General features: G+C 48.8%; 1 protein-coding gene across 2 annotated transcripts in view; it reads left to right on the top strand.

Annotated features, from left to right (window-relative positions):
• Positions 1-25,783, top strand: part of ADGRD1 (adhesion G protein-coupled receptor D1) — a 181,211-nt gene that overhangs the window by 120,292 nt on the left and 35,136 nt on the right. For both annotated transcript variants that reach the window (XM_040251587.1, XM_040251588.1), the window contains 2 exons: positions 2,455-2,528; positions 6,706-6,829. In XM_040251587.1, the coding sequence (XP_040107521.1) occupies positions 2,455-2,528; positions 6,706-6,829 (198 nt within the window). The remainder of the gene's footprint in view (positions 1-2,454; positions 2,529-6,705; positions 6,830-25,783) is intronic.

Below are 25,783 nucleotides of genomic sequence, written 5' to 3'. Positions count from 1 at the left end.
GAGGCCAAAGTACTGCAGCCTTAGCTTCAGCATCAGTCCTTCCAGTGAATATTCAGAGTTGATTTCCTTTAAGACTGCCTGGTTTGATCTCCTTGTTGTCCAAGGGACTCTCAAGAGTCTTCTTCAGCACCACAGTGTGAAAACATTTATTCTTTGGTGCTCAGCCTTCTTTATAGTCCAACCCTCACATCTGCACATGACGACTGGAAAAACTATGACTTTCACTACATGAACCTTTGTTGGCAAAGTTTTGTCTTTGCTTTTTAATACATTGTCTAGGTTTGTCATAGCTTTCCTTCCAAGGAGTAAGCACCTTTTAATCTCATGGCTTTTAATTTCATCATCATTGTCCGCACTGATTTTGGAGCCCTAGAAAATAAAATCTGTCACTGCTTCCACTTTTTCCCCCTTCTATTTGCGATGAAGGGATGGGACCGGATGCCATGATCTTAGTTTTTTGAATGTTCAGTTTTAAGCCAATCGCCCCTCCTCCCTTTCCTTACCCGCTGGTAACCACTAAACTTGTTCTCTATATCTGTGAGTCTGTCTCTTTTTTGTTATATTCATTTTTTTGTTGTTATTCAGTTACTCAGTCATGTCCAACTCTTTGCAACCTCATGGACTGCAGCATTCCAGGCTTCCCTGTCCTTTATCATCTCTTGGAGGTTGCTCAAACTCATGTCTATTGGGTCGGTTATTCCATCCAACCATCTTGTCCTCTTTGTCCCCTTCTCTTCTTGCTGTCAATCTTTCCCAGTATCAGGGTCTTTTCTAATGAGTCAGCTCTTCGCATCAGGTGGCCAAAGCTTTAGAGCTTCAGCATCAGTCCTTCCAGTGAATTTTCAGGATTGATTTCCTTTAGAATTGACTGGTTTGATCTCCTTGCAGTCCAAAGGGCTCTCAAAAGTCTTCTCCAACATCACGGTTCAAGAACATGGTCCAACTGTCACATCCATACATGACTACTGGAAAAACCATAGCTTTGATTATATGGACTTTTGTTAGCAAAGTAATGTCTCTGCTTTTTAATATGTTGTCTAGGTTTGTCATAGCTTTTCTTCCAAGAAGCAAGTGTCTTTTAATTTCCTTGCTGCAGTTACCATCTGCAGTGATTTTGGAGCCCAAGAAAATAAAGCCTCTCACTGTTTCCATTGTTTCCCCATCTATTTGCCATGAAGTGATGGGACCAGATGTCATGATCTTCATTTACTGAATGTTGAGTTTTAAATCAGCTTTTTCACTCTCCTCTTTCACTTTCATCAAAAGGTTCTTTAGTTCCTCTTCACTTTCTACCATAAGAGTGGTGTCATCTACATATCTGAGGTTATTGATATTTCTCCCAGCAATCTTGATTCTAGCTTGTGCTTCATCCAGCCCAGTATTTCGCATGATGTACTCTGCATATAAGTTAAGTAAACAGCGTGACAATATACAGCCATGATGTACTCTTTTCAAAATTTTGAACCAATCTGTTGTTTCATGTCTGGTTCTGACTGTTGCTTCTTGACCTGCATACAGATTTCTCAGGAGGCAGGTCAGGTGGTCTGGTATTCCCATCTCTTGAAGAATTTTCCACAGTGTGTTGTGATCCACACAGTCAAAGCCTTTAGCATAGTCAGTGAAGCAGAAGTAGATGTTCTTCTGGGATTCTCTTGTTTTTTCTATGATCCAACAGTTGTTGGCTATTTGATCTCTGGTTCTTGATTTATCAACTGGGAATTGATTAGATACCGTTTATTCTGGTTTCCTATGGAGCTGCTGGCTTCCTGAGCTCCCTGGCAAGATTCTTGGAGAAGCCTCTGTGTGTTGCTGAGGGCAGAGCAGCTGATACTAGATACCCCAAGTTGGCATCCAGGAGTAGCCTGGGGACAAGACTTTCTCTCTTAGGGGAGTAAGAATCCTAGTAACAGGGTTGTTGATGGATCTGTTCACTTGTTCATTGGTTCAATAAGTATTTAGTAAGCACTTGCTGTGTGCCAGACACTAGGGTAGGCGCAGGGGATATGAGGAAACGAGACAGCCACAGGTTCTCTGTGTGCACGTTCTAGAGAAGCCAGCAAACAGGAAGTAAGTAAATATGCAACATGCTGTGTGATCAGTACTATGAAAACTTAGTAAGAGGAAAGGGTAGGTTGAAATTGATTTGAATGGGCAGGCGGGTCTCCTGAGGAGAGACCTGAAGGCAGGGAGGAAGAGCTTTCTAGCAGAACCCAGCAAGTGCAAAGGACCTGAGCGCAAAGGAGCCCTGATATGTGTGGGCAAAGGAGCGCCATGTGAGAGATGGGGCTGGGTGACCCACCTTCTCTGTCCACAAGGGTTGCAGCGGAAAGTCAAAGGCTTTGTGTGTCCACAACCTGGGGTCTTGGGCGTCGCGAGCGTTTGGCTCTCACATCAGTGTTGGCAACTTGTCTTCTTGGCTGTATCATGAGGTGTGTCCATCCTCTCTCATTTCAGACTCAAAGGCAGTACATTGAGGCCACCAATGAGAGCAACCAAATCTTCCTGTATTGTGCCTTCCTGGACTTCAGGTACTGTCTGCGTGGGAGGGTCCCTGGGCAAGGAGGGGGCAGAGGAGGGGATGGAGGGAGTTGGAGAAGAGTGAGGGGGGTGGCCAGGATGTCCATGCTCAATTACACACCTGACCAGATTATGATCTACTCTTATTTATTTATTTTTGCTTCTTATCTTCTCCTTTTCTTACTCCATTTGGACTTTTCTGTTTATTTTTGATGCCATTTTTTCTCTGCTATTGACTCCTGGTGTCTACTTCCTTTTAATTTTTTTGTAAGGTTGCCCTAGAGGGCTTAGAATATATATCGTTAATTCATCTGTGTCTACCCGCCAATAATATTATACCACCTCACATGTACTTGGAGACAATACAACGATTGTTTCATAACTCTTCTTGCCCATAATTAGTACTATTCTTATTATACATTTTATCTTTACAGATGTCATAAATGTACAGTATGTTGGGAGTATTGTTACTCTAGGTAATTAGTTGTCCTCTAAAGCATTTAAAATTAAGAAAGTGATAATTGTAGGGACTTCCTTGGTGATCGAGGGGCTAAGACTCTGAGCTCCCAATGCAGGGGTTACAGGTTCAATCCCTGGTCAGGGAACTAGATCCCGAATGCCACAACTAAGACCCAGAGCAGTCAAATAAATAAATAAAAATTAATTTCCCTTCATGTTTTCAATCTCTAGCTATTTTATTTCTTTGTGTAGAACACACTTTCTGTCTGGTATGTTCCTGAAACTCTTCTTGTAGTGCGAGTCTGCTTACGGTAGCAAGTCCTGGTCTTATTTTTCTGAGAACATGCACTTTTATTTTTGAAAGATGGTCTCATTGAGCTTAGAATTCTAGGTTATGTTTTTCCTAGACTTACACTTTAGCAAATGATAGCGGCAATATGTTAAAGCATTATTCTTTTATTTTTTTATTTTTAAAATATTTTTCTATATTTGTCTTTTTTTGTTTTATTTATTTATTTATTTATTTTTAATTTTACTTTACAATTCTGTATTGGTTTAAAAAATAAAACATTACTTAGAAAAGCACATGTGCTGTTGGGCCTTTAGATCTTATCCTGATTTCCTTTCCTAGAGCCTGCAGTAACACAGCGGGGAGAGTTTTGTGTGTATTTTTCAGTAACTTATGCATGTTTTATATTTACGCTCCCAGGAAACATATGGTTGTTTAGTTCCGTGTTGTATCATTCCACCATCCTTTCTTGTGGGCATTGTGCCCACATCTGAAGAATACACATAATATGTAGCATTTTCATATTTATATATACACATTCCATTTATGCATGTGGGTGAATGGTTTTCTGCTCAGATGCCAACTTCCTCGGTCACAATAGGTATTTTCCTGTTGTTTGACATCGCTTGGCCTGGCTTCCATGGCAGATTTATTGACGCACAAACTGGGGAGCGAGGCTTCTTGTTTCCTTGGGCTCCCTGGGACACAGCTCTCTTCACGCAGGCAGAGGTGACACTAGCCGGGGCTCAGGTCCCCTGGCTAATGAAGACATCGTCATGCCCTCATGGCTCCGTTTGGGAAAATGTGACTTTCATGGTTGGCTTTTAATTCGTCGTCACTCTTGGCGTCAGTGCAAGGCACACTTTCCACCCCTGTGATCATGCTTCCCAGATTCTGTGCCTGCTAGTTTTCCAGTCACCCTCTAATTCAAGTGTGGGACTCATATATTCAGTAGACAAAGGTCGCATACAGCCCAGCAGCGGGGGTCTCTGGCTTTCCTCAAGGAATGGGAGCCAGTTAGCCCTCATAGGTGGCATGGTAGGGGAGGGTCTGCCCATCTCTAAGGCCCTTTTATTCTGATCTCATCGGGGGGTGGCGGCTCTAAACTGATAGGTCCCAGTGGTCCTGGCTGTGCTGTCTGGTTTCTGCTAAATGCCCCCACCTCGCTTGTCATGAACCTCGCCTCCAAAGCCCCTGTTCCCATGTCATCAGGCTCAGCACCACCCCGAGTCCCTGCCCAATGACCCTTTCAACTCCACCCACCCTTAGGTTGCATGCTGCTCAGGGCTCACCCAGAGTTACGATCACAGTATCCTCATGGGGAGACCATCTGCCTCAGGGATGAAAATAAAAATGCTGCCCGTGTGTGCTTCGTTCACTGGGCGTGAGCAGGAGCAGGCAGGACTGTCTTTATACATCACCCTCTGGGATGGCCGCATTTCTCATCCACGGCTGATGTTGTCATGAAAACTGAACATAAAGCAAAGCGAAACTAGAGCCTTTAAACTGCTTCAGCTTTATAAAACCTTTCCCCAAGGGCCCCTGCCTTTGGCCAAAGCAAAGATTTGTCTTTGTTGATCATTCAGAGTTGCAGTTTCTGGGAAGAACCATTTAAGCATCTTTTTTTTTTTTTTTTGATTTGAAAATATAGAGCAGTACAGAGAAGAAAATTGTAATTGCTAATATTCTCACCCCGTTAGCATCTGAGCACCCTTGCTTCAAGTAATTTTTGTCTTGGTTTGTACTTGAAGAAATGATGCAGGTAATATGTCAAAATGTGACTGTTTAAAGAATTAGAACATTATAAAGAAAAGCAAACATGTAAAAGATGTTTGCATCTTATCCTAGTCTTTTGCCCTCTCTGTGGGGAGTTTTCTGAATAACTTATGTATAGTGTGTACTTATATTCATAGAAAATATTTGATCTTCTTTTGTGTCATGCCCTTGCTTCATTATTATGCATTCCACATTGGATGTTATGTTTGTGTGTTTTATCCGTATGAACACATGTTGCTTTTTACTAGTGTTTATGCCTTATCCAGGTCCCTGAGGTAGACATTAGTGTGAAAGTGTTAGTCGCTCAATTGTGTCCAACTCTTTGCAACCCCATGAACTATAGCCTGCCAGGCTCCTCTGTCCATGGGATTCTCCAAGCAAGATTACTGGATTGGGTAGCCATTCCCTTCTCCAGGGGATCTTACTGACCCGGGGATCTTACTGACCCAGGGATCAAACCTGAGTCTCTTGCATCGCAGGCAGATTCTCTGTCTGAGCCACCAGGGAGGTGGACATTAGGACTTTAAAGTGTTCTCTAACATCACCCGTCATTCAGTAAATAACCCCAGATGTGTCCCTGTGCACATAGCTCAGAATTCTCTAGTTGGGGTTGCTGGGTTGCAGGACCTACACACTCCATTTTTATGAAATTTTTACTGAAATATAGTTCATTTACAATGTTGTGTTAATTTATTCTGTACAGCAAAATGACTCAGTTATATATACATATACACTCTTTTTCGTATTCTCTTCCATTATGGTTCATCACAGGATATTGAATATAGTTCCCTGTGCTATATGGTAGGACCTGGTTTATCCATTTTATATATAATAGTTTGCATCTGCTAAACCCAAACTCCCATCCCTTCCCTCCTCTTCCCCTCCCCCTTGGCAACCACAAGTCTGTGCTTTGTGTCTGTGAGTCCTTTTTGTCTCTTAGCTATGTTAATTTGTATCATATTTTAGATTCTACACATAAGTGATATATGGTATTTGTCTTTCTCTTTCTGACTTATTTAGTGTGATCATCTCTAGGCTCATCTGTGTTGGTGCAAATGGCATTATTTCATTCTTTTTAATGGCTGAATAATATTCCACTGTATACACGTACCATATCTTCTTTATCCATTCATCTGTCAGTGGACATTTAGGTTGCTTCCATGTCTTGGTTATTTTAACTAGTGCTGCCGTGAATATTGGGATGCATGTATCTTTTCAAATTAGAGTTTTGTTTGAGTACATGCCCAGTGAAGGAAACCATAAGCAAAAAGAAAAGACAACCACAGAATGGGAGAAAGTATATGCAAATGATGTGACCGACAAGGGGTTAATTTCCAAAATATACAGACCGTTCATACAACTCAGTAACAGAAACAAAGACACACGATAGAAAAATGGCACAAGACCCGCATAGACATTTCTCCAAAGAAGACCTTCAGGTGGCCGAGAGACACTTCATGTTTATTGGACGTCAGACCGGTGCTTTCCAAAGTGATTGTGCCAACATGGCTACACAGCTTCCCCCTCCCAGAAGGAAACAGGTGCTTGTTCCCTTGTGGCCCGATCAACAAGACTCATCCGCCTGATGAGTGAGAACAGTTTCTCAGCCCCTGGGGCAAGGCTGGGCGGTTGCTTCCCACTGACCTTTCCTTCTGTGTCCTCAGCTCCGGAGAAGGCATCTGGTCGAACCGGGGCTGTGCGCTCACGGAAGGGAACCTCAGCTACTCCGTCTGCCGCTGCACGCACCTCACCAACTTTGCTATCCTGATGCAGGTGGTCCCGCTGGAGGTAAGCGCCAGGCAGGGAGGGGCTCCTGGGCTGCGAGGAGGCGCGCTTTCTCCATCAGCCCGCAGTGGAGGCCGGGTGCAGGTTTTCCTTGTCAGTGCCTAGGGGTTTCGGTTGCAGCAGGGCAGATGGGAAGAGAAGCCCAGTGGCTGGGGACATCTGTGAAGCTCCACTTCTTTGGTGAAAACTCCTTTGCTCTAGGTTTACTCAGGCAGCATCTGTGCAGACCCTGGGTCCCTCTCGAGGGTTCCTATGCAGCCTGGGAGGTGGTCATTGCAGCATTTTCTGCCTTTGGATCACTGGGTTTTGAAACCCTTCCTGTGCCATGGGATCCAGCAGAGCGTGGTCCTCAACTATAAGCAGTGTGCCTGGCTGTCCAGAGAAGGTGTTGCCAGGAGCATGTATGTCCAGGGTGGCCACACCATGTTCTCTGAGCATTTCTGCCATGACATAGGAAACCTTGGGCTTTGGACCTGTTTCTAAGGGACCTGACTTCCAGCTCCAGCAGGAGTGAGTCCTGAGGTGGGGGAGGAGATTCCCAGCTGACTCCTGGGTCCTCCTCTCCAAAGGAGGCCAAGATGTCTACCCTCACGTTAAGGATGGGAGAGGCCCCTCCTGGTGGGTTTCTCTGCTTCAGAATATTTCATCTTTATTACCTATTTGGCTTGGTCAGCACTAAGGACCGGAGATTAATTTCTTGGGTTCAAGGCAAGCATAGCTTTTAAGAGGAGAGAAAAATGGCCTTTAAAAATGCAGATGCCCTAAGTATAGCCCAATAACAAAACTGGAAATTGACATTTGTACAACCCATAGGGTTTATTCAGACTTCTCTAGTTCTCTGTATGGCAGTTTTATCATGCGTAGGTTCATGTACATGTCCAGCCAAAATATAGAACTGTCCCATCAACACAGGCTCCCCTGGGCAACCCCTCTAATTTCCCATCTTCTGTCCCAAACCTCTGGCAACCACTAATCTATTCTCTGTCTCTAATTTTGTTACTTCAAGAATGCTATATAAATGGAATAAGACAATATATAGCCTCTACGGATTGACTTCTTTACTCTGCATAATATCCTCGGAATCCATTCCAATTGTATCAGTAGTTCATTTTTCAAAATTGCTGAGTAGTATTCCATGGTATAAATGTACCACAGTTTGTTTAACCATTCACCTAGTTTGTTGACGCTTTTTATCATGAAAGGGTACTAAATTTTGTCAAATACTTTTTCAGCATCAACTGAAAACATGTGGCTTTTTACCCCTTAATTCTGTTAATGTGGACAGTTTTTTTTTTCTCACAATATTGATAGTTCTTTATTCAGTCCAACTACAAGTCCTTTGTTGAATAAGTGATTTACAAATACTTTCTCCCAACTAAGTTTTTGTTATTGTTGCTATCCTTTTTGCAGCTTGCCCTTTTTTTCGAGGTAACAACATTGGTTTATAACATATGTTTCATGTGCAACATTATTTTTCTGCTTCTGTATACATTACATTGACAAAGTGGCAAAGGCAATTCAATTTCTCTGAGAAAGAATAGTCTTTTCAACAAATGTTATGGGAGCATCCATAGACAAAAGGCTGTATGTTCCTACACAAAAGAATGACTCTCAACCAAAACCTCCCAGTTTCTACAAACATTAATTTGAAAGAGATCCCAGACAAATATAAAATGTGAAACTATAGAACTTTTAGAAAAAAAAAAAGAAATCTTTAGGACCTAGACCTGGGTGAAGAGTTCTTAGATTTAATACCAAAAAAAAGGAAGAATTGATGAATTAGACTTCAGCATAATTAAAAACGTCTCCTTTTTGAAAGACTCTGTTAAGAAGATACAGAGATTTTGAAGTAAAAACAAAAGGCCTTGATAATCATGGATAGTTAGGCAAAAACAGGAATCTTCAACCTGGCCTTCCAGATACCTTAAAGTATGTCAGAGCTTAAAATCTACTAAAAAATATTATCTCAGGACTTCCCTGGTGGTACAGTGGATAAGAATCTGCTTGCCAATGCAGGAGGCACAGGTTTGATCCCTGGTCCATATGTCTGATCCCTGGGAAGATGCCACATGCTGCATAGCATCTAAGCCCATGGGCCACAGCTACTGAGCCTGCGCTCTAGCACCAGGGAGCCACAGATACTGAGCCGGCGTGCTGCAACTACTGAAGCAGGCATGCTCCGGATCCCATGGTGCATAACAAGGGAAGCCACCTCAATGAGACGCGCACTTGCCGCAACTAGAGAAAGCACTTGGGCGGCGACAAAGCCCCGCTGCAACCAAAAGTAATAAAAGTAATTAACTAATAAAAAAAGAACATTGTCTCAAACTGCCTCTCCCTACCTCCCCTCCCCCCATTTCCTTCCCCCACACTTGTGCTTATATAAGAACAAGACAGATGTTAGGTGGGCCAAACCTTAGACTTACTAAAAGTTTATCTTACCCGATGACAGAGCAATTCTACAGACAGGAATGAAGAAATGACAAGAGTTATGTGCAGAAGTGTTCGTAGCATCTTTGCTTATAACTCAGATCTGGAAATCATCCAAATGACCACCAACTCTATACCAGATAAAATCTTATATAGTCATAGATGGAATAATTACAACAATGATAATGATATGGCATGAACTTTATGTTCCTCTAAAATTCACACATTGGAATCCTAATACTTAATGTGATGGTCATGAACAGGATTAGTCCCCTTATGAAAGAAACCCAAGAAAGCTCTTTTGCCCCCTTCCACCATGTGAGAACACAGAGAGAGTTTGGCAGTCCACAGTCTGTGGGCCCTCACCAGAACCTGACTGTGTTGGCACTCTGATCTCAGACTTCCAGCCTCCAGAACTGTGAGAAATAAATTTCTGCTGTTGAAAAGGCAAAACAAAATTGCAAATGCCCTGGGATGGGATTCTCTGAACCACAATGGGTCCCTGCGCGTGATGGCTTCCTTGGCTTCTTAGGGCCCCAAAGGAAATTGAGTTTTCCTGGTTGGGGCGGGAGAGCATCAGGGTGATGGGATGCCTCCTGGGATCTCCTAAGAAGCAGAGCAGGTCAGGCACCTAGAGACAAGTTTGGTTTCACCCCATACTGTGTTTTGGAAATTGAAAAATTTTATTTATGGCTCTGAATTTCTGGCTCCTTTTGAAGATTTTGGGTGATGCTGGGACAGAGTTCTCAGAATAGTGAGGCAAGAGCTGGGTAAGGACCTCTTCTTCCTCCTTCATCAGCAGACCTGAACGCTGCTGGGAAGTGAGATGCTAGCATAGGGTGAGTCTCTTTGGCCATATGACCTGCCCTGGTAGGCACTCCGGTAAATCCACCCCCAGTAACAGGGACCCACTCTCTCGGGGCACATCCATTCTTGGGTCTGTCTGTTTATGAACAGACTCTATTCTCCTGAGGTTTTGTAGTCCAGGTGCTGCATATATTGGGTGTCAGCAAATATTTGATAAGCCCACGATTGTATCAGTTTTGTTAGGGAAGGAGAGATTTCTATAGCAACACCCAGGCTGCAAGCGGTGTTTACCTAAGGATCGAAATCTCATCCACCATCATTCGACAAATACCCATCAGGGACCTAAGGTGTCAGGCTTGGAGTTTCATTTGTAAACAAGAAAAGCCATGCGTTTCTGCTTTGGAGTAGTTTATATTCTAGTGGGAAAGACAGATCATAAACAAATTAGCAACTAAATAGGTAATTTCAAAGAGCAATAAGTTTAGGAAGACCTTTGGGGAGAAGGATGGAAGAGATGGCAGATGGGGAGGAGGGAGATTGTGGGGAGGAGGCAGGTGTCTCAGAGGAACTGACAATTGAACGGCCAGAAGAGGCTCATCTCTAGAAGGCCTGGGAGAGGAATCTTCCAGGTTAAGAACCAGCAAGTTCAGAGGACAGGAGGCAGGAATAGATGAGGTTGGTGTATCATGGAGGGAGGGCAGTGAGCATGGGGATTTTTCTGTTTGCAAAGCACATCATGGGTTTTCCAAGCAGACTGTGAATTACTTATGGAGACTCTGGAGAGGACTTCTGGGCGATCCGTCGGAGGACATGGGGGGCCTGACACCCTCTGCACAGTCCATGCGTGTACATGCCCGATGCTGTCTATCTGGACAGACGACCCCCTCTGCTCTTGTGATGAAGCATCAAGTGAGAGTTGGGTTAGCAGACTTTTCAGCAACCCCATCAGACAGAGTCGCCAAGAGCCTCTGGGTTTTGCCTGGGAATCCTGATGACACATGAAATGAAGCCCAGGTCTGACATGTCTGGGTCCTCTGGATAGTGAGTTTTTAGAGGTTCAGAGCAGGTGGTTCTATCAGAGGCCTGAGGGGCATGAGCCCATCTCTCCGCCCAGCACCCTTCATGGTGAGTCTTTGTCCAGGCAGGTAGGAGCCCCAAACACTCCCAGTGGGAATGTTTTTTTAAAGGTGTGACATTTAGGGATGAGTTGATTGGTGCTCCTCCCTTTCTGTTTCCATCCTTCCCGCGTGCTCAGTTAAAACCCTTTTTCTTTTCAACCTGCAGTTCTTTGATCCTAAATCAGGGAGCATGCTGGGTCGGGAACCAATGGTAGCTGGGGAGACCAGCCGGGGGCAATTGCTAGTGATTTAAAGAAAAATGAAATAAGACAACAAGAGTGCCTTGAAGTGGAGAGGGTAAGTCCCTGTTTGTGGGACCCAAGCATCAGCTACTTTGACTGCAAGAGGTGGGCCCACTCTAGCGGTCCTTCCTTTCTCTGCCTCCCTTGCTTGTCCTGGTCCACAGGTTCTGCTACCACTCATGTCTCTTAGCACATCAGGCCCCAGAAAGTGAGGAGCACCAGGAGGCTCACTCCCCGCCTTCTGTCCTCCACACCACCCCTTTGTTCTCCCTCCTGCTAGGGCCTTGAACCTCACGGCTCCCTTAGCATCCCTCTGGTGTCACGGGGAAAATCCAGCCACTCTCTTTAGCTCCTGGAAGAGGCACTGTGCTGCCTCCAGGCAGAACCTATGTGATCCTGTGGCCAAGCCCCCTTCCTTGACAAGTGGAGAAAGTGAGGCCCAGAGGGTGGGGTGGCCCAGCCTGTCATCCATCCAGTCATCAGTGAATTGCTGAGGTCCAGGTGACCCCTAGGCTTTGCCTTTCCTAGAAAATTCAGTGCTCAAGATCTTGAGTGGGGATGGAGACACAGCATGTGAAGGCAGTCATGGTAGGGTAAGGTGGGAAGACAGAAATGGCCCCACGGGGCCTCCTGAGCTGGGGGTGATGGGTAGAGACCTCGAGGGACGAAGGGACTCCGAGTGGAGGAGCAGCAGATGCAAAGGCCAGAGCAGGAGTGGCCAGGGGCTGGTGCAGCTCCCAGGAAAAGGTGCCAGGGGCTTCAGACCTGAATGTCCAGGGGGCTGAGAGTGGTGTGAGTGGGGGGCGTCATGGAGGGTGGGGGCGAGGTGAATTGAGACCCCTCACCCAGCTGACCGGGCAGCCTCTGTGGATGCAAATGCCCCTGCCCCTTTTTCGATTGAGAAAAACTGGAGATTAGTTTTGTGCAAAACCTCTTGCTTGTTTAGATGTGTCCTTAATCATCCTTTCTAGGCCACGTGTCAGAGGTGGGCCTGGCCCAGTCCAATGCCCAGAGACCAGCAGCCTGAACTGCACGTGCTCAGGGACCACTGGGTCTTGTGAAGACGCTGACCTAGGCTCCACAGGTCCGGGTGGGACCTGAGTAGAGCTCAGGCTCTACTGGCTCCAGACTGCTCTCTGAATAGACCCTGGGTGCAGCCATCTCCTCTGTAAAAGTCAGGTCAAGCTTGTGCTCACGTCCTGTGAAAATGGCCAGGCCGATCATTACAGATATGAAGGGCAGGTTAGGCTTAGTCTGATTCCAAGTGTGTGCTCACTAGAGGGTGGAAACGGGTGATCTTGGGTGATTTTGATTGGGGTCTGAAGGGAGGGAGTTGGACAGATCCCCGCCGGGAAGTTAGGTGCAGAGGAAGCTAGTGAGACTGCCTTTGGGGAGAGGAGTTCCAGGGACACAGGAAACAAACAAGACAGTGAGCCGCAGGCTGGGCAGACCCAGAGTCAGCAGGGCTAGTGTTCTGCTCTGCAGGGGGGGTCTTCAGGGTGCTCCCCTGACAAGGGCAGTTCTGGAGTCACTGGAGGCAGCTGTGGTCCAAAGGTGGGTCACAGAGCTGGGTGCCTGCTGATGACAGGCACCGCTTTGGGGTCTGTTGCCTCCTTCAGGCCTTGCCGTGGGGGGTGGGACCTGTCACCATCACCATCACAGAGAGGGCTTGGGGGCTTGCCTGAGGTCACCTGGGGACAGAGTCTGGAAATGAGCTCTGCTCTCCGACCCCAGAGCTTAGCCTGGGGGCCATGCCCAGGGACGGCCCACAAGCAGAGCTTCCTCCTCCGCATCTGTTACATGCGTGTGTGTGTGCTAAGTCACTTCAGTCATGTCAGACCATGCGATCCCATGGACTGTGGCCCACCAGGCTCCTCTGTCCATGGGATTCTCCCAGCAAGAATACTGGAGTGGGTAGCCATGCCCTCCTCCAGGCGATCTTCCCCAGCCAGGGATTGAACCCGCATCTCTTATGTCTCCTGCACTGGGAGGCAGATTCTTTACCACTAGCGCCACCTGGGAAACCCCGATCCTTAAAATACCAAGGACTAAATCTAATTTCCTGTATGATGTGGGTAGGTCTGCAGAGCAGTGGGAGTGGGCAGGGGCTCCCAACACTCAGCAGGAAGTTGTGTTTGTGCCTGTGGGTGGGAGAGGATGGAAGGGAGGAGCTCGGTCCAGGAAACTAAGAAACCGGGGTCACGGAGCATCTGTGATTACAGATCCATCCCTACTGAGCAGCGATGCCAGATTTAGACAGCCTGTGGGTGTCTTCGTGGAAGCAAATCATATCTACTCATTGCCAGGAAAGGTCGATTTGAAAATGGTTTAAAATTATCCATGCTAAAAATGAACATTTTCATGAACATTTAAAAAAAAACAAGGCAGTTATCACAAGTAGATGCCAGATCCGTGGTGCTTTTGGAGAATTAGTAAAAACAGCACAGATGGTTTTATTTTCCTGATGTTGAGGCTGAATCTTCCTAAGCTCTGCCTCCCGGCCCTGGTCTCAGGCTCTTGGACAGGTTCTCACTTCCAAGCTTACATCCACCTGTCAGCCCTTCTCTCTGTCCGTCTCTCCTGGCTCCTCTCCCACCCAACTTCCTCCTTGGTGGTTGGCTCTTGGAAGACCTTTCCTCCCCGAGTGAGTCAAATAAGAGTCAAGAGAGACTGGGCTGAACCCTGGCCTGTGTGATACACTCCCGTTGATGAACTTGTGTGGAATGATCCCAAATGAGTGAGTAACAATTCACAGCTTGGAGAAGCAGTTGCTAAAGACTGAGAGCATATCATTGAGGGCTCCTTCCTGACTCCCAATGCCATGTGGCTGAACAAGTGCGTGGTTGAGGGAGTCAGTTCCACATGGGAGAGGAGCTTAGGGAAACACAGAGTGTTCTCCCTGGATGCTGGAATGCTGAGTGCGTGTGGGTTTAGCCTGTAACCCCGATTCCCAGGCATAGGGACCTCAGGTGCACAAACACAGATGCTAGAACCTCCCTCATCTCCAAGGACTGACCAGCAGGGGTCGCCGGGGACCGAGGAACAGAGGCTCCCACTGTCGGGCTGCTCAGGTGGGCTGGTCCAGGCGGGGTCTGGGGATAGGGGCAGGTGGGTTTCTTGTTGAAGCCACGGTAACCGCAGTGTCAGACTTATGAATGGAATTTATAGGCAGGGAAATCAGAACAGGCAGGATTTGGAGGAGGTGAGAACAGGGAAACTGGAACAAAGGCTGAAGGTATATTGCCTTAGGGGGCATTCAGTCCTTCCTGTGTCTGGGATCCCCATCCGAGGCTTGCATTTCAGAGCACAGGCTTGCTGTCTAATGTGGGAAAGCTGTGCTATGACAGTCATGGTGATGGCTGAACCTGGTGATGCCCAAGGTGAGGTGGTCGTGGGCACAGCCCCGAACTGGCGGGAGCACTGGAGGCCCACGCAGCACAGCTCAGACTTCCTCCAGGGCGCTGGCCCCTGGCTCCCTTGTGGGCTCTTTCAGAGCAGCCTGAGTGTAGGTATCTATCCTGGGTGGGGGCAGGAGCTCTGTGCCAGGACAGGTGCCCCTGGGAGAGCTGGACCCCAGGGGCCCCCTCACCTTCCCATCAGCCAGGGAGCCTGGGGAAGGAGCAGTTTCCTAAGACAGGGTCACAGCCCGTGGTCTGCAGGCTGACTTTGGCCCGTAGACCTGTTCTGGTTAGCCCTTTTGTCCATGAAAATGAAAGTGTTAGTCGCTCAGTCATGTCCAAATCTTGTAATCCCATGGAATGTAGCCCGCCAGGCTCCTCTGTCAATGGGGTTATCCAAGCAAGAATACTAGAGTGGGTTGCCATTCCCTTCTCCAGGGGATCTTCCCAACTCAGGGGTCGAACCCAGGTCTCTCAAATTGCAGGCAGAGTCTTTACTGTCTGAGCCATCAGAGAAGCCCCCCATTTGTCAATATTTCTTTAAAAAATATTTTATTGAAGTATAGTTGATTTACAATATTGTATTTATTTCTACTGTACAGCAAAGTGACTCAGTTATGCATGTATACCTATTTGTTTTCATTATGGTTTAATCACAGAATATTGAATATATTTCCCTGTATGATACAGTGGACCTTGTTGTTTATCCATCCTATATATAACTGTTTGATCTGCTAACCCCAAACTCGCAGCCCTTCCCTCCCCCAGCTGCCTTCTCCCTTGGCAACCACAAATCTATTCTCTATGTCTGTGAGTCTGTTTCTGTTTCATAGATAAATTCTTTTGTATCATATTTTAGGTTCCTCATATAAGTGATATCTCATGATATTTGTCTTTGTCTGAAAGACCCTGATGCTGGGGAAGATTGAGGGCAGGAGGAGAAGGGGACGACAGAGGATGAGGTGGCTGGATGGCTCAATGGACATGAGTTTGGGTGAACTCTGGGAGTTGGTGATGGACAGGCAGGCCTGGCGTGCTGCGATTCATGGGGTCGCAAAGAGTCGGACAGGACTGAGCAACTGAACTGAGCTGAACTGATTTGTCTTGGCTATTGGAAATAGCCCTGCGGTGAACTTAGGGGTACATGTACCTTTGTGAATTATAGTTTTCTCCAGATACATGCCCAAGAGTGGGATCGCTAGATCGTATGGTAGCTCTAGTTTTAGTGTTTTGAGGAATCTTCATACTGTTCTCCATAATGGCTCTACCAATTCCCAGTAACACTGTAGGAGGGTTCCTTTTTCTCCGCATCCTCTCCAGCATTTATTTGTAGACTTTTTAACGATGGCCTTTTTGTCATTTGTCGATACTTCAAAATTCAGTTATTATCTAAAATTTTGGATTTCTAGTTTTCTTTTTTTTAAAAAAAAAAAAAAAAAAGGAAAAAAAGATCTGACCACAGAGAGCTTCCACTCCTGAGCAAGCAGTCAGGGCTCCTGCAGGCAGAGGTCTGCACTGCAGTTCTGCACAGCCCCCAGCACTCCCTATTGCCTTCCTCACGCTAGGGGCCATTCATCGTCGTGTTCGCATTGTGCTTTTAGGGAGGCAGCAAAACGCTGCTTATTCTTTTCTAGGGAGGAGAAATGACATATCCACTAAGAGGAACTTTAGGAAAAGAAATGAAGATAAAGATGTTTCTTTTTGGAAGAATAGTCTTGCTTGTTTATTATGTATGCAAGCTCCCAGATGGCCTCATGAATTTATATAAGCTGCCTCTCTGAGGGCAATGGTGTTTGCGGTCTCTGACTCAGAGGAGTCCATGTCCTGAAGCAAACTCCAGGTTTTTCTGGGCATTTCTAAATCTAGCCACTGGTGGGAAAGGAAGGGCACGGCTAGGGCACACCACGCCTTCCTGAGACTGGAGCTGCAGTGGTGGTGGGTGGGGGCACCTGCTTTCACCAGAGCCCCTCCCCCATCTCTGAGGGCCCATGTCCACCCTGGCCAATGGTTAGAGGATCGCCTGGGCTGCAGCCACCTGAGGCCATGCCCCCAGCCCTGGCTGCCAGGGAGGGCACAGGGTGGGTGTGGGGTGGAACCTAATTACAAGGCAGCCTGGGGCTAGTGAACTGCCCCCTCTCTGAGCTGTATTTGTGGTCCTGGTGGGTGTATCAGAGACAGACAGGGCCAGGATTTAGTTGGTGCTGGCAGAGGGCTCAGTTCACCATCAGGAAGTGATGTCTCCAAGTGTGCACGTCACTTACTCTGATGAGTACCTACTGTATACAGCTCTATCCCTAAGCAGCGGCCCCATTCTGTCTCTTGGTCAGTTGAATGCTTGGTTCATCCCCCGACACTCTGCATGGCTTTGGGCAAGTGCCTTCTCTGAACCTCAGCTTACCTGCCTGACATGAGTGGGGACCCTCTCCTTGTGGAGTTGTAGTAGTAAGTCAGATGCATCTCAGCCCTGAGAACTGAACTCCAAGCACCCAGTTGTGAGTACTGAGTTCTGAGCACCCCACCCCAGGCACTCAGGCTGACTGAGACTGCAGTGATGTCAGCAGTGGCACCCGCCTGGGATGTGGTCAGTGGAGCCATGTCAGAGAGGAGTAGGCAGGGGACTGGGGTGCCCTGAGCCTGGGGACCCCAGACCTTCCTACATGGCAGTGTCAGAGCACGTGTCCCAGCGTCATCCTTCTCCTTTCATTCTTTGAAAGGACAGCAGGGTCCTGTGCTCTGGGCACAGAGTCCAGACTACTATTTCCCTGTTAATGGGAGTCCTGTGAGAGGAGGGAGCTGAAAAGTCTCTTGTTTTGCCCTTTTCTCTCCCAGGGTGTAAGGCCTCACCCTGTGGGTTTCCACAGAAGGGGGCTGTCCTAAATGCGTTTCTCTTATGGATCCAGAAAGTCTCCCTACATCACGCTTCAGTTCCCTGGTCTGTTATGTAGCAGAAGGGGGAGCTGACAGGCTCCCACTGGGTCCTGGCTCATCCTCTGGGCTCTGACTTGCACACCTGCCCTCTGTGCGTGTGTGTCATTTGCTCAGTTGTGTCCGACTCTTTGCAACCCCATGAACTGTAGCCCACTGTGTTCTTGGGATTCTCCGGGCAAGAATACTAGAGTAGGTCGCCATTCCCTTCTCTGGGGCATCTTCCAAACTGGGGATCGAACCCAGGTCTCCTGCATTGCAGGCAGATTCTTGACCATCTGCACCACCAGAGAAGCCCTCCTGCAGATTCACCAGCCAAGCCCTTCCAGGCTGTGTGTGGACTACGAACTTCCTCTTCTGACCCTGCACCCTCCATGGAGCCTGAGAGCCTGGGATGGTGCTGAGCTGGGCCCTGGGGACTGCAGAGAGTGCCTCCCTTCTCCCTCCTCCCCACCCCTACTCACTCTCATCTCTCCCCCTCCTCCCTCCGCCCTCCCCTGCCCCTCCCATCTCTCTTCCTCCCCCCTTCTCTACCCCTCCCATTTCTCTCCCTCCCACCTCCCTCCAGGGCTCCCAGGGCCCTTTCCTTGAGTCCTCGCCTTGCTGCCTCTCTGGGGTGGGCATGTTGGCTGAGCTCTGGGGCTGGGCCACTGCCTGTCACCCATCTCTCCCCCTGGAACCCCAGGCATGCAGGCACTGGGCCAACCTGGGAAAGAGTTGCAGGAGGAGGGATCAGATGTTCGGGAAGCTCGGCTTGTCCATGAACCTGACCCTGCTGTCCTGGGGACAGTGCCTCGCTGCGGGCTCAGCATCCCCTCCTGGCAAATTTAATTATCCTCCTGTCCTTCAACCAGACCCAGGCTACTACCTTAGAGGAAAAGCAGCCATTGCTTTATTTATCCTAGACTTTTCTGAGAAACCTCTGATCTGGAGCTGCAGGGGGAGCTGACAGTGGGATCCCGAGGGCTCCTGTCTCCAAACCCCCCTCAGGAGGGAGAGCTCGCTCCCTTGGGGGAAGGGGCGGTGAGGGTAGCGGCCAGGAGCAAGGATGCAGGGGTGGAGTCAGGGTGGAGCCGGGGGCATCTCCATCTCGAGGTAAAAAGACTGCTTTGAGGCCCACCTGCCAGAGGGAGGGCCACAGGAGGGAGAGACAGAAGGCAGGGCAGAGAGCCCAAGGGTTCTGTAGCCATTCAAAGTGGTCAGCTCTGGGCTGGAGGACTGAGCTGGGGACTGAAGTGCGTTCTGACCCAGATCGGGTGCACTCTGCATTTTTTTGTCATAAACGTGATGGATCACCACGTGGTGGTGGGAAAGGGAACCCTCTTGGAGAAGTTCCCTCCCCCCATGTCAGGGGAGAGGGGCCCTGCAGGAGCCTGAGGACTCCTTGCAGGACTGAGACAAAGCCAGGGCCAATGTCTCAGGCTATGTTTGCTGGAAAGATGCCACGCTACTTGGGAAAATGCACTAAATAGCACAGAAGACGGAGGTGAACTCATGGGCCCCATCCCCTCTCGTATCTCCCAGCCCCCTGCCCAGAGCAGGGCCGACTCTGTCACCTCAGAGACAGTCTCCGTGTCACCCTCTGTTCCTTACACACAGAGTAATGTGCTGTAAAAACCAGCCTGTGCTTTTGAGAGACGTATCAGCACATCCTGGCGACTGCTTCATCTCTGTCTATGCGGACCTGCCTCATTCATTTTCACCACTGGGTCCCCCTCTTCCCCCACCCTCAACCCTGGGATTTCTCTAAGCCTCTGTGGATCCATGTCAGGTGACAACAGTCTTTGGCTGCTGCAAACAATAAATATCTGTGAGCAGACACCCTTTCCGGCACTGCAAGTGCGTCTGTAGGACAAATCACCGCAGTGGACTTGCTGGGTAGAGCAGCCCAAGGTTTGAACTTCTCGTAGGTGCTTGAAGCCACCATTTATGGGGAGGTCTGCTCCGGCCCCGCCTCTGCGCAGAGAGCGTCGGGGTGGCTGGTGTGTTGGATCCATGTCATCCCATCGTCCACATGCCTCCCGCAACAGTTGCTCTGTGTGCTTTGCAATCTCGGTTCTGAGTCCCGCTCCCCCACCCCCACCCCCACATGTAAAGCCGGAGATCACACAGCTTCCAGTTAGCATCTTGGGAGCTGGCAGCCTCCCAGCCATGCTGGCAGGCTCAGGGGCAGAGGCACGGGCTCCCTGACTCCCACGGCCCAGCTGCCCAGGGCTGGATGCAGGAGGGATCCAATCCCCAGGACCCTGGGCATGTCTGGATCCTGGGCCTTTGCTCTCAGACCCACCCCTCCCCCTGCTGGACTCAGCATCCTAGGGCTGACCAGAGCTGGCTACTCCTCGGGGCCCTGGCAGGAGATGGGAGGGGTGAGACCAAGTGCTGTCCTCTCTCTCCTTGAGCCTCAGGCAGCTTTCCTGGCAATGGTCTTGTCTCTGCAGCCTCCTGCTGGCAGCTCCTCCAGCCCGTGGCCTTGGCTTCCCCAGGTGACCTTTGACCAGGGCAGGTGGCTTCCGGCTGTGATTTAATTAATACCTGGGTAACACCATCATTCCTGTGGCATCTCTGTTCTCCTTTGCAAACATTGCTCTGAATTAAATTTCTCATTTTTTTTTGAAAGGCTAAAGTAGTTACTGTCTTCCCAGTCAGCCTCAGACTGGTACGCAGCTGTATGACTGAGTGGAGATGGTTAAGACAGCCCCAGGGGCCTGGTCTGGGTAACAACGGAGTGAAATGGCTTAGTCCTAGTCCCTGGCTGACTCTTCTGATGAGGTGACTAGCCTGAGGAAGGCAGGTCGATGACACCTTTTTAAAGACATGGACCCAAGTCTTCGTGCACACTGGTTTCACCCCCCACCAGTGCACCCCTGTAGGCCACGATGGTACCCTTCAAGCAACCAAGAAGCTTGGAGCTCTGGTCTCATTTCCATCACTGGAACGTAGTGAAAGTCACCTGCAGGCTGGACTGCGTGTAGAAGGTGTTGCTGGTGAAACCCACAGATGATTAAGCCCAGGGACTGTTGTCAAACCTCGTCTGCCCAGCGAGCCACATGCTCCTCCTGTCCAGGGCTGAAGGAAGGCACATGGTTTAGCCAGGGTCAGAGGGGACCAGCAGAGGGGCAGGCTCCAGCAGAACCTGGGTCCCAGCAGAAGATAGACCAGAAGGCAAGACAGAGCAGGCCTTGCAAAGAGCCAGAGGTGGGGTGGTGGAGGCAGGGGAAGCTGACGGAACGCAGGGTCCAGGAGCAGTGAGGCGCTGAGAGCATCTACAGCCGGGCTGACCCAGTGAGTGGGCTGCATGCTCTCAGCTTGTCCCCACTTGTCCTTCACTCTGCTCGGCCACAGGTTCCCTTGACAACTGGCTTCCTGCCGAGCCCAGCCAATGAGAGGCAGGCATGCAGTGATACCCTTCTGCTCTCTGCTCAGATGCTCCTATGCTGCCCATGGCCCCTCTGTGGTCCCTGCTCCCGCCGTACCACCCTCCCCCCATGACCCCAGCTCAGGGGACAGGCCTGTTGTGTTTCTAGCTCTTCAGTGGTCCTAGCTCTGCTCACATCACCCCCTCCTGTTGTCCTTCCCACCTTACAAGGGTAGAAGTTCTTGCTGTGGCTGTTCTCTGGGGACTGTCCCCATCATCTCCTTTTCTGAGGGTTCCCATACTTTGTCCCCCACTTCCTATGTTCAGTCCCCTCTGCTGAATTCCTGGGAAGGCCTTCCTTTCCTGTGTGAAAGAGTAAGTGAGTAAGGCGGTGAGGCAGATGCTGGCGGGACGGAGCACTGGGGGGCTTGCAGACCCAGGCAGAATGAGGATTTCACTCTGAACGCAAGGGTGCCCAGGAGATGGGTGAGCTCAGACCCACGTCTGCTGAGTGGAGACTTGGCTGAAGATGGTGTGCAGTCGGGGAGCAGCGAGGCAGTCCAAGAAGTAGAGGAGGTTAAGACAGAGGCTCTGGAAACTGAGGATAAGGAGAGATGTATGCCTAGTGTTAGCAGAGGAGCCAACAGGACTGGGTGGGGATGAGCTCTGAGGGGAGAGAGAGGACCTGGAATGACTCTTACATCTAGGTACTCCCTCCCGTCCCCGACAATCACCTCCAGCAAGGCCTCTGATTATTTCCATCTAAGCCTGATCAAGCTCAGAACTAGTGACCTTATTTATTCACTCATGTATTTATCAGTATCTGTTTGCGCCTTTGTTCATTATCTGCTTTCCTTACTGCAGGTTAAGCCCCAGGCTTGACACTCAGTGGGTGCTTAATACATGCTTGCTGCCGATGGGGGTACAGGCCATCTGGGGTCAGTCCAGTACTGCCTCGCCAGCTGTGCAGTGATGGGCAGGCACGTTTCTTCAACATGAGAACTGGGATGCCACTCACAGCCTCCTCTGCTGGTTTGGTGCCTGTATACAGTAGATGCCCAATAAAGGCCCTTCTGTTCTCCCCATCTTAACCATCCAGTCTGCTGTGAATGCTTCATGACCCCAGGTGAATCTGATCTTTGGTTCATCTCTTGAAGATCTGGAGTTTGCCAGTCCTTGTCAGAGGCTGGGGATTTGGACAGGAGCCAGAGAGACAACCCTTGTCTCCATGGACCTCACCACTAGAGTGCACCCTGCTTCCGGTTCAGGAGGCCCTTGCCTGTCCTCACTGTCTGCTTCCGGTTGCATGTTGGGGCCGATGTGAAGCCTGCTTTCCCTCCTATCCAACTTCACAAGGCATAGGCTGTTGGCAGCTTACAGCAGAGCCATGTTTAACATAGGTTCACTTAACACACTGGCAAACCAGTGGGCTGAACATGCGTTAAAGTTATCAAGCTCTTATATAAAAAGAGGGGGAGTAAACCCTTCAGGCAAGCAGAGTCTCTCAGATTATCCCAACACCAACACACACATTCTGCTCTGTGGATTTGACAGCTGTTTTAAACAAGAAAAATCTGAAGACCCCAACTTCTGCAGGCCGGTTCCTCCTGTGGTCTGCCCCAGTGTTACTCCGACCACTGTGCTGAAGAATGATGTATGAGGTTACCTGCACACACCATGGCTTGCAGGGGACCTGAGAGGTTTTCAAAGGTCCTTCTGATCACCTCTCATTTTCCCCTCATAGGCTTGCTTTATCATGCAAGTGCCGTTTAAAGTATGACCTTCTGATATATTAATAGCTTGCCTTATGCTCTGTATGAGCATTTTGAGACTGGCTAAGAAGGCAATGGCACCCTACTCCAGTACTCTTGCCTGGAAAATCCCATGGACTGAGGAGCCTGGTAGGCTGCAGTCCATGGGGTCGCTAAGAGTCAGACACAACTGAGCAACTTCACTTTGACTTTTCACTTTCGTGCATTGGAGAAGGAAATGGCAACCCACTCCAGTATTCTTGCCTAGAGAATCCCAGGGATGGGGGAGCCTGATGGGCTGCCGTCTATGGGTCGCACAGAGTCGGACACAACTGAAGCGACTTAGCAGCAGCAGCAGCAACCAGGATGATAGCTCTGCTCAATGGAGGAGACTTATCTCATTTTTAAAGTGTTCCCTATTGTGGTTGGCTTAAGACTGGCTTTGGTGGGGTTGGTAAAAGCTGTGATGAAGAGCTGGTTGATGGTGAGTTTTGATTAATGGTAAGGTTGGTTGATGGGTTGAGTTGGTTGATAATAGAGTTGGCTGATGGTGGGGTAGATTGACAGTGGGGTTGGCTGATGGTGAGATTAGTTGATGGTGGGGTTGGTTGCTGGTGGGATTGACAGATGATGTGGGGTTGGTTGATGGTGTAGAATTGGTTGATAATAAAGTTGTTGATGGTGAGGTTGATTGATGGTGAAGTTGGCTGATGGTGGGGTGGGTTGATGGTTGAGTTGGTTGATATAGGGTTGGTTGAGGGCTTCTGTTGTAACTCAGATGGTAAAAATAAATTACTGCAATGCAAGAGACCCAGGTTCGATCCCTGGGTCAGGGAGATCCCCTGGAGAAGGGAATGGCTACCCACTCCATGATTATTGCCTGGAGAATTCTATGGACAGAAGAGCCTGGTTACAAAGAATTCTTTGCATCAGGTTGCAAATAATCAGACTGAGCAACTAACACTTTCAGTTTTTCCACAGGTTGGTTGACAGTGGGGCTGCAGGGCATATGGTAGAGTAAGGGGTATCTGTGGGTATGAGGCTAGGTCTGGACTCTCATTTATCAGAAGCACTAGGCAGAGCCTGTGTGCAGAAAGCAGGTAAAGATTTCAGTGAGTGTGGCTGGCCAGGTATAGCCCTCACATCTGGAAGCTTTTATGCTGTGCAGTGAACCTCACATGCGCCCACAGGAAGCTCACTAGGGCTCTGTGAATGGAGGAGGTAAAGTTTCATTATTTTTCTAAGAGGTATACACACAATGATGTACATTAAGTAGATATTTTATGGTGAATCAATGAAGGAGTCAGGGGAATAGACTCGAGGGCTCTTTCTGCCCTGAAACCTTCAGCAAATGAACCCTCATTCTCAGTAGTACCTGCTGTTCTCAGAGCTGTGGGTGATCAGGCAGCGGAAGTTTCAGGAACGTGATCTCTGTCCTCAAAGAGCCTCCCATCTCTCTGGGAGAGAGAAGACTTCCCCCCATGAAATGTGACTGGTGTCAGAGAGTGGGATGCTCGCACTGTGGGGATGTGAGATGTTTGGGCAGTAGAGCAATGAACAGGGAGGGGGATGAGCTGAGACCTCAGGGTGCAGAGGACTCCATGCACAGAACTTGTGCTCCGGGGCCAGACTAGGGAGGGGACTTCCCAGTGGCAGTGGGGTGAGCATGTCACCAAAGCCAGACTACCTTGTTGATACAGACATGCTGGTGTATTTCATTTGCCAGCATTTCCACTGGTCATTTAAGTTAATTTCAATTTAGTGAGTGCTGCTGAGGTTGACCTCAGTTTCTAAGAACAGTTGATGGCCTGCTGATGTCTATAAACTCTGGTAACCAACACTTCACACCTTCTCTAGGCAAGGATCATTGTAACGGTGACAAGACACTTCTATTGTCTTATGAGACAGCAAGGAAAGATGACATATTCAGTATAATGTTAGTGTTTCTTCTTTGGGTTTCATTTCCCTTTCTCAAAAGCATCACTTGAAGTAACAGCACTTCCAAAGACGTACTCTTTTCCCCTCCCCCAAAGAATTTGAGAAATGCCAAGTTTAACACAACTCTCTCTCGCTATATATATATATTCACCTGTAGGATTTCTCAGAAGCCTTAGATTGCTTATATTCACCAAAACATCTTTAAAAGCAGACAGAGAGTGCAACTTTCCTGAAACTTATCTAAAACCAGAAACGTCATTTCACAGAAGACCAGTGACAACATCTCACAGGAATTAGAGTGTTGAGTGATACCGTGTGGGAGCATGGCTCCAGGAATATATTTCCGTTTGCCTTCCTAGGGGATCTGATGACTCGGGGAGGGGTAGGCAGTAGGCTCACAGAGACTACTGTGTGTTCCATCTGCAGATGGGGAAGTTTAGGATTCAAGATCTTGTGATGTTGCTGAGAAGGAAGGCTGCTGGAGTGGCCCCACCCGCCTAGGAAGCTTGCCGTGCTGCAAAGATAGGAGTTACTCACAAGGGCCCTGCCTTGACGTCTAGGGCTGCTGGGTCCAGGCTTCAGCCTCCCCTGCCTCCCTTCAGCCAGAGATCTGAAATGTTTCCTGACCCCTGGGGATGAGTTGAGTGACTCAAATCTGAAGGAAGTAGACCCCATTAAGTGATGAGTCCTCAGGCACAGACCTGCTGGCTCCCAAACTGTTCCTTGGGATCCACTTACATTTCCTGGTGGGGCCTCCTGTGCCTGTAGCGTTTCCCGCATCCTGGCCAACAGCCCTTTTACAGATCTCAGTGTTTCCTCCTTCTGTTCCTGGTTAGGTCCCAGGTGGCTCAGTGGTAAAGAACCTGCCTGCCAATGCAGGGGATACAGGTTCATTCCCTGGGTTGGAAAGATCCCCTGGAGGAGGGTATGGCAACCCAGTCCAGTATTCTTGCCTGGAGAATCCCCATGGATAGAGGAGCCTGGTGGGCTACA

This window comes from Oryx dammah, unplaced genomic scaffold (genome assembly GCF_014754425.2).
Source record: "Oryx dammah isolate SB20612 unplaced genomic scaffold, SCBI_Odam_1.1 HiC_scaffold_12, whole genome shotgun sequence".
Lineage (NCBI taxonomy): Eukaryota > Metazoa > Chordata > Mammalia > Artiodactyla > Bovidae > Oryx > Oryx dammah.
The sequence above is the reverse complement of the archived record's forward strand: the minus strand, read 5'-3'. Positions and strand labels throughout refer to the sequence as shown.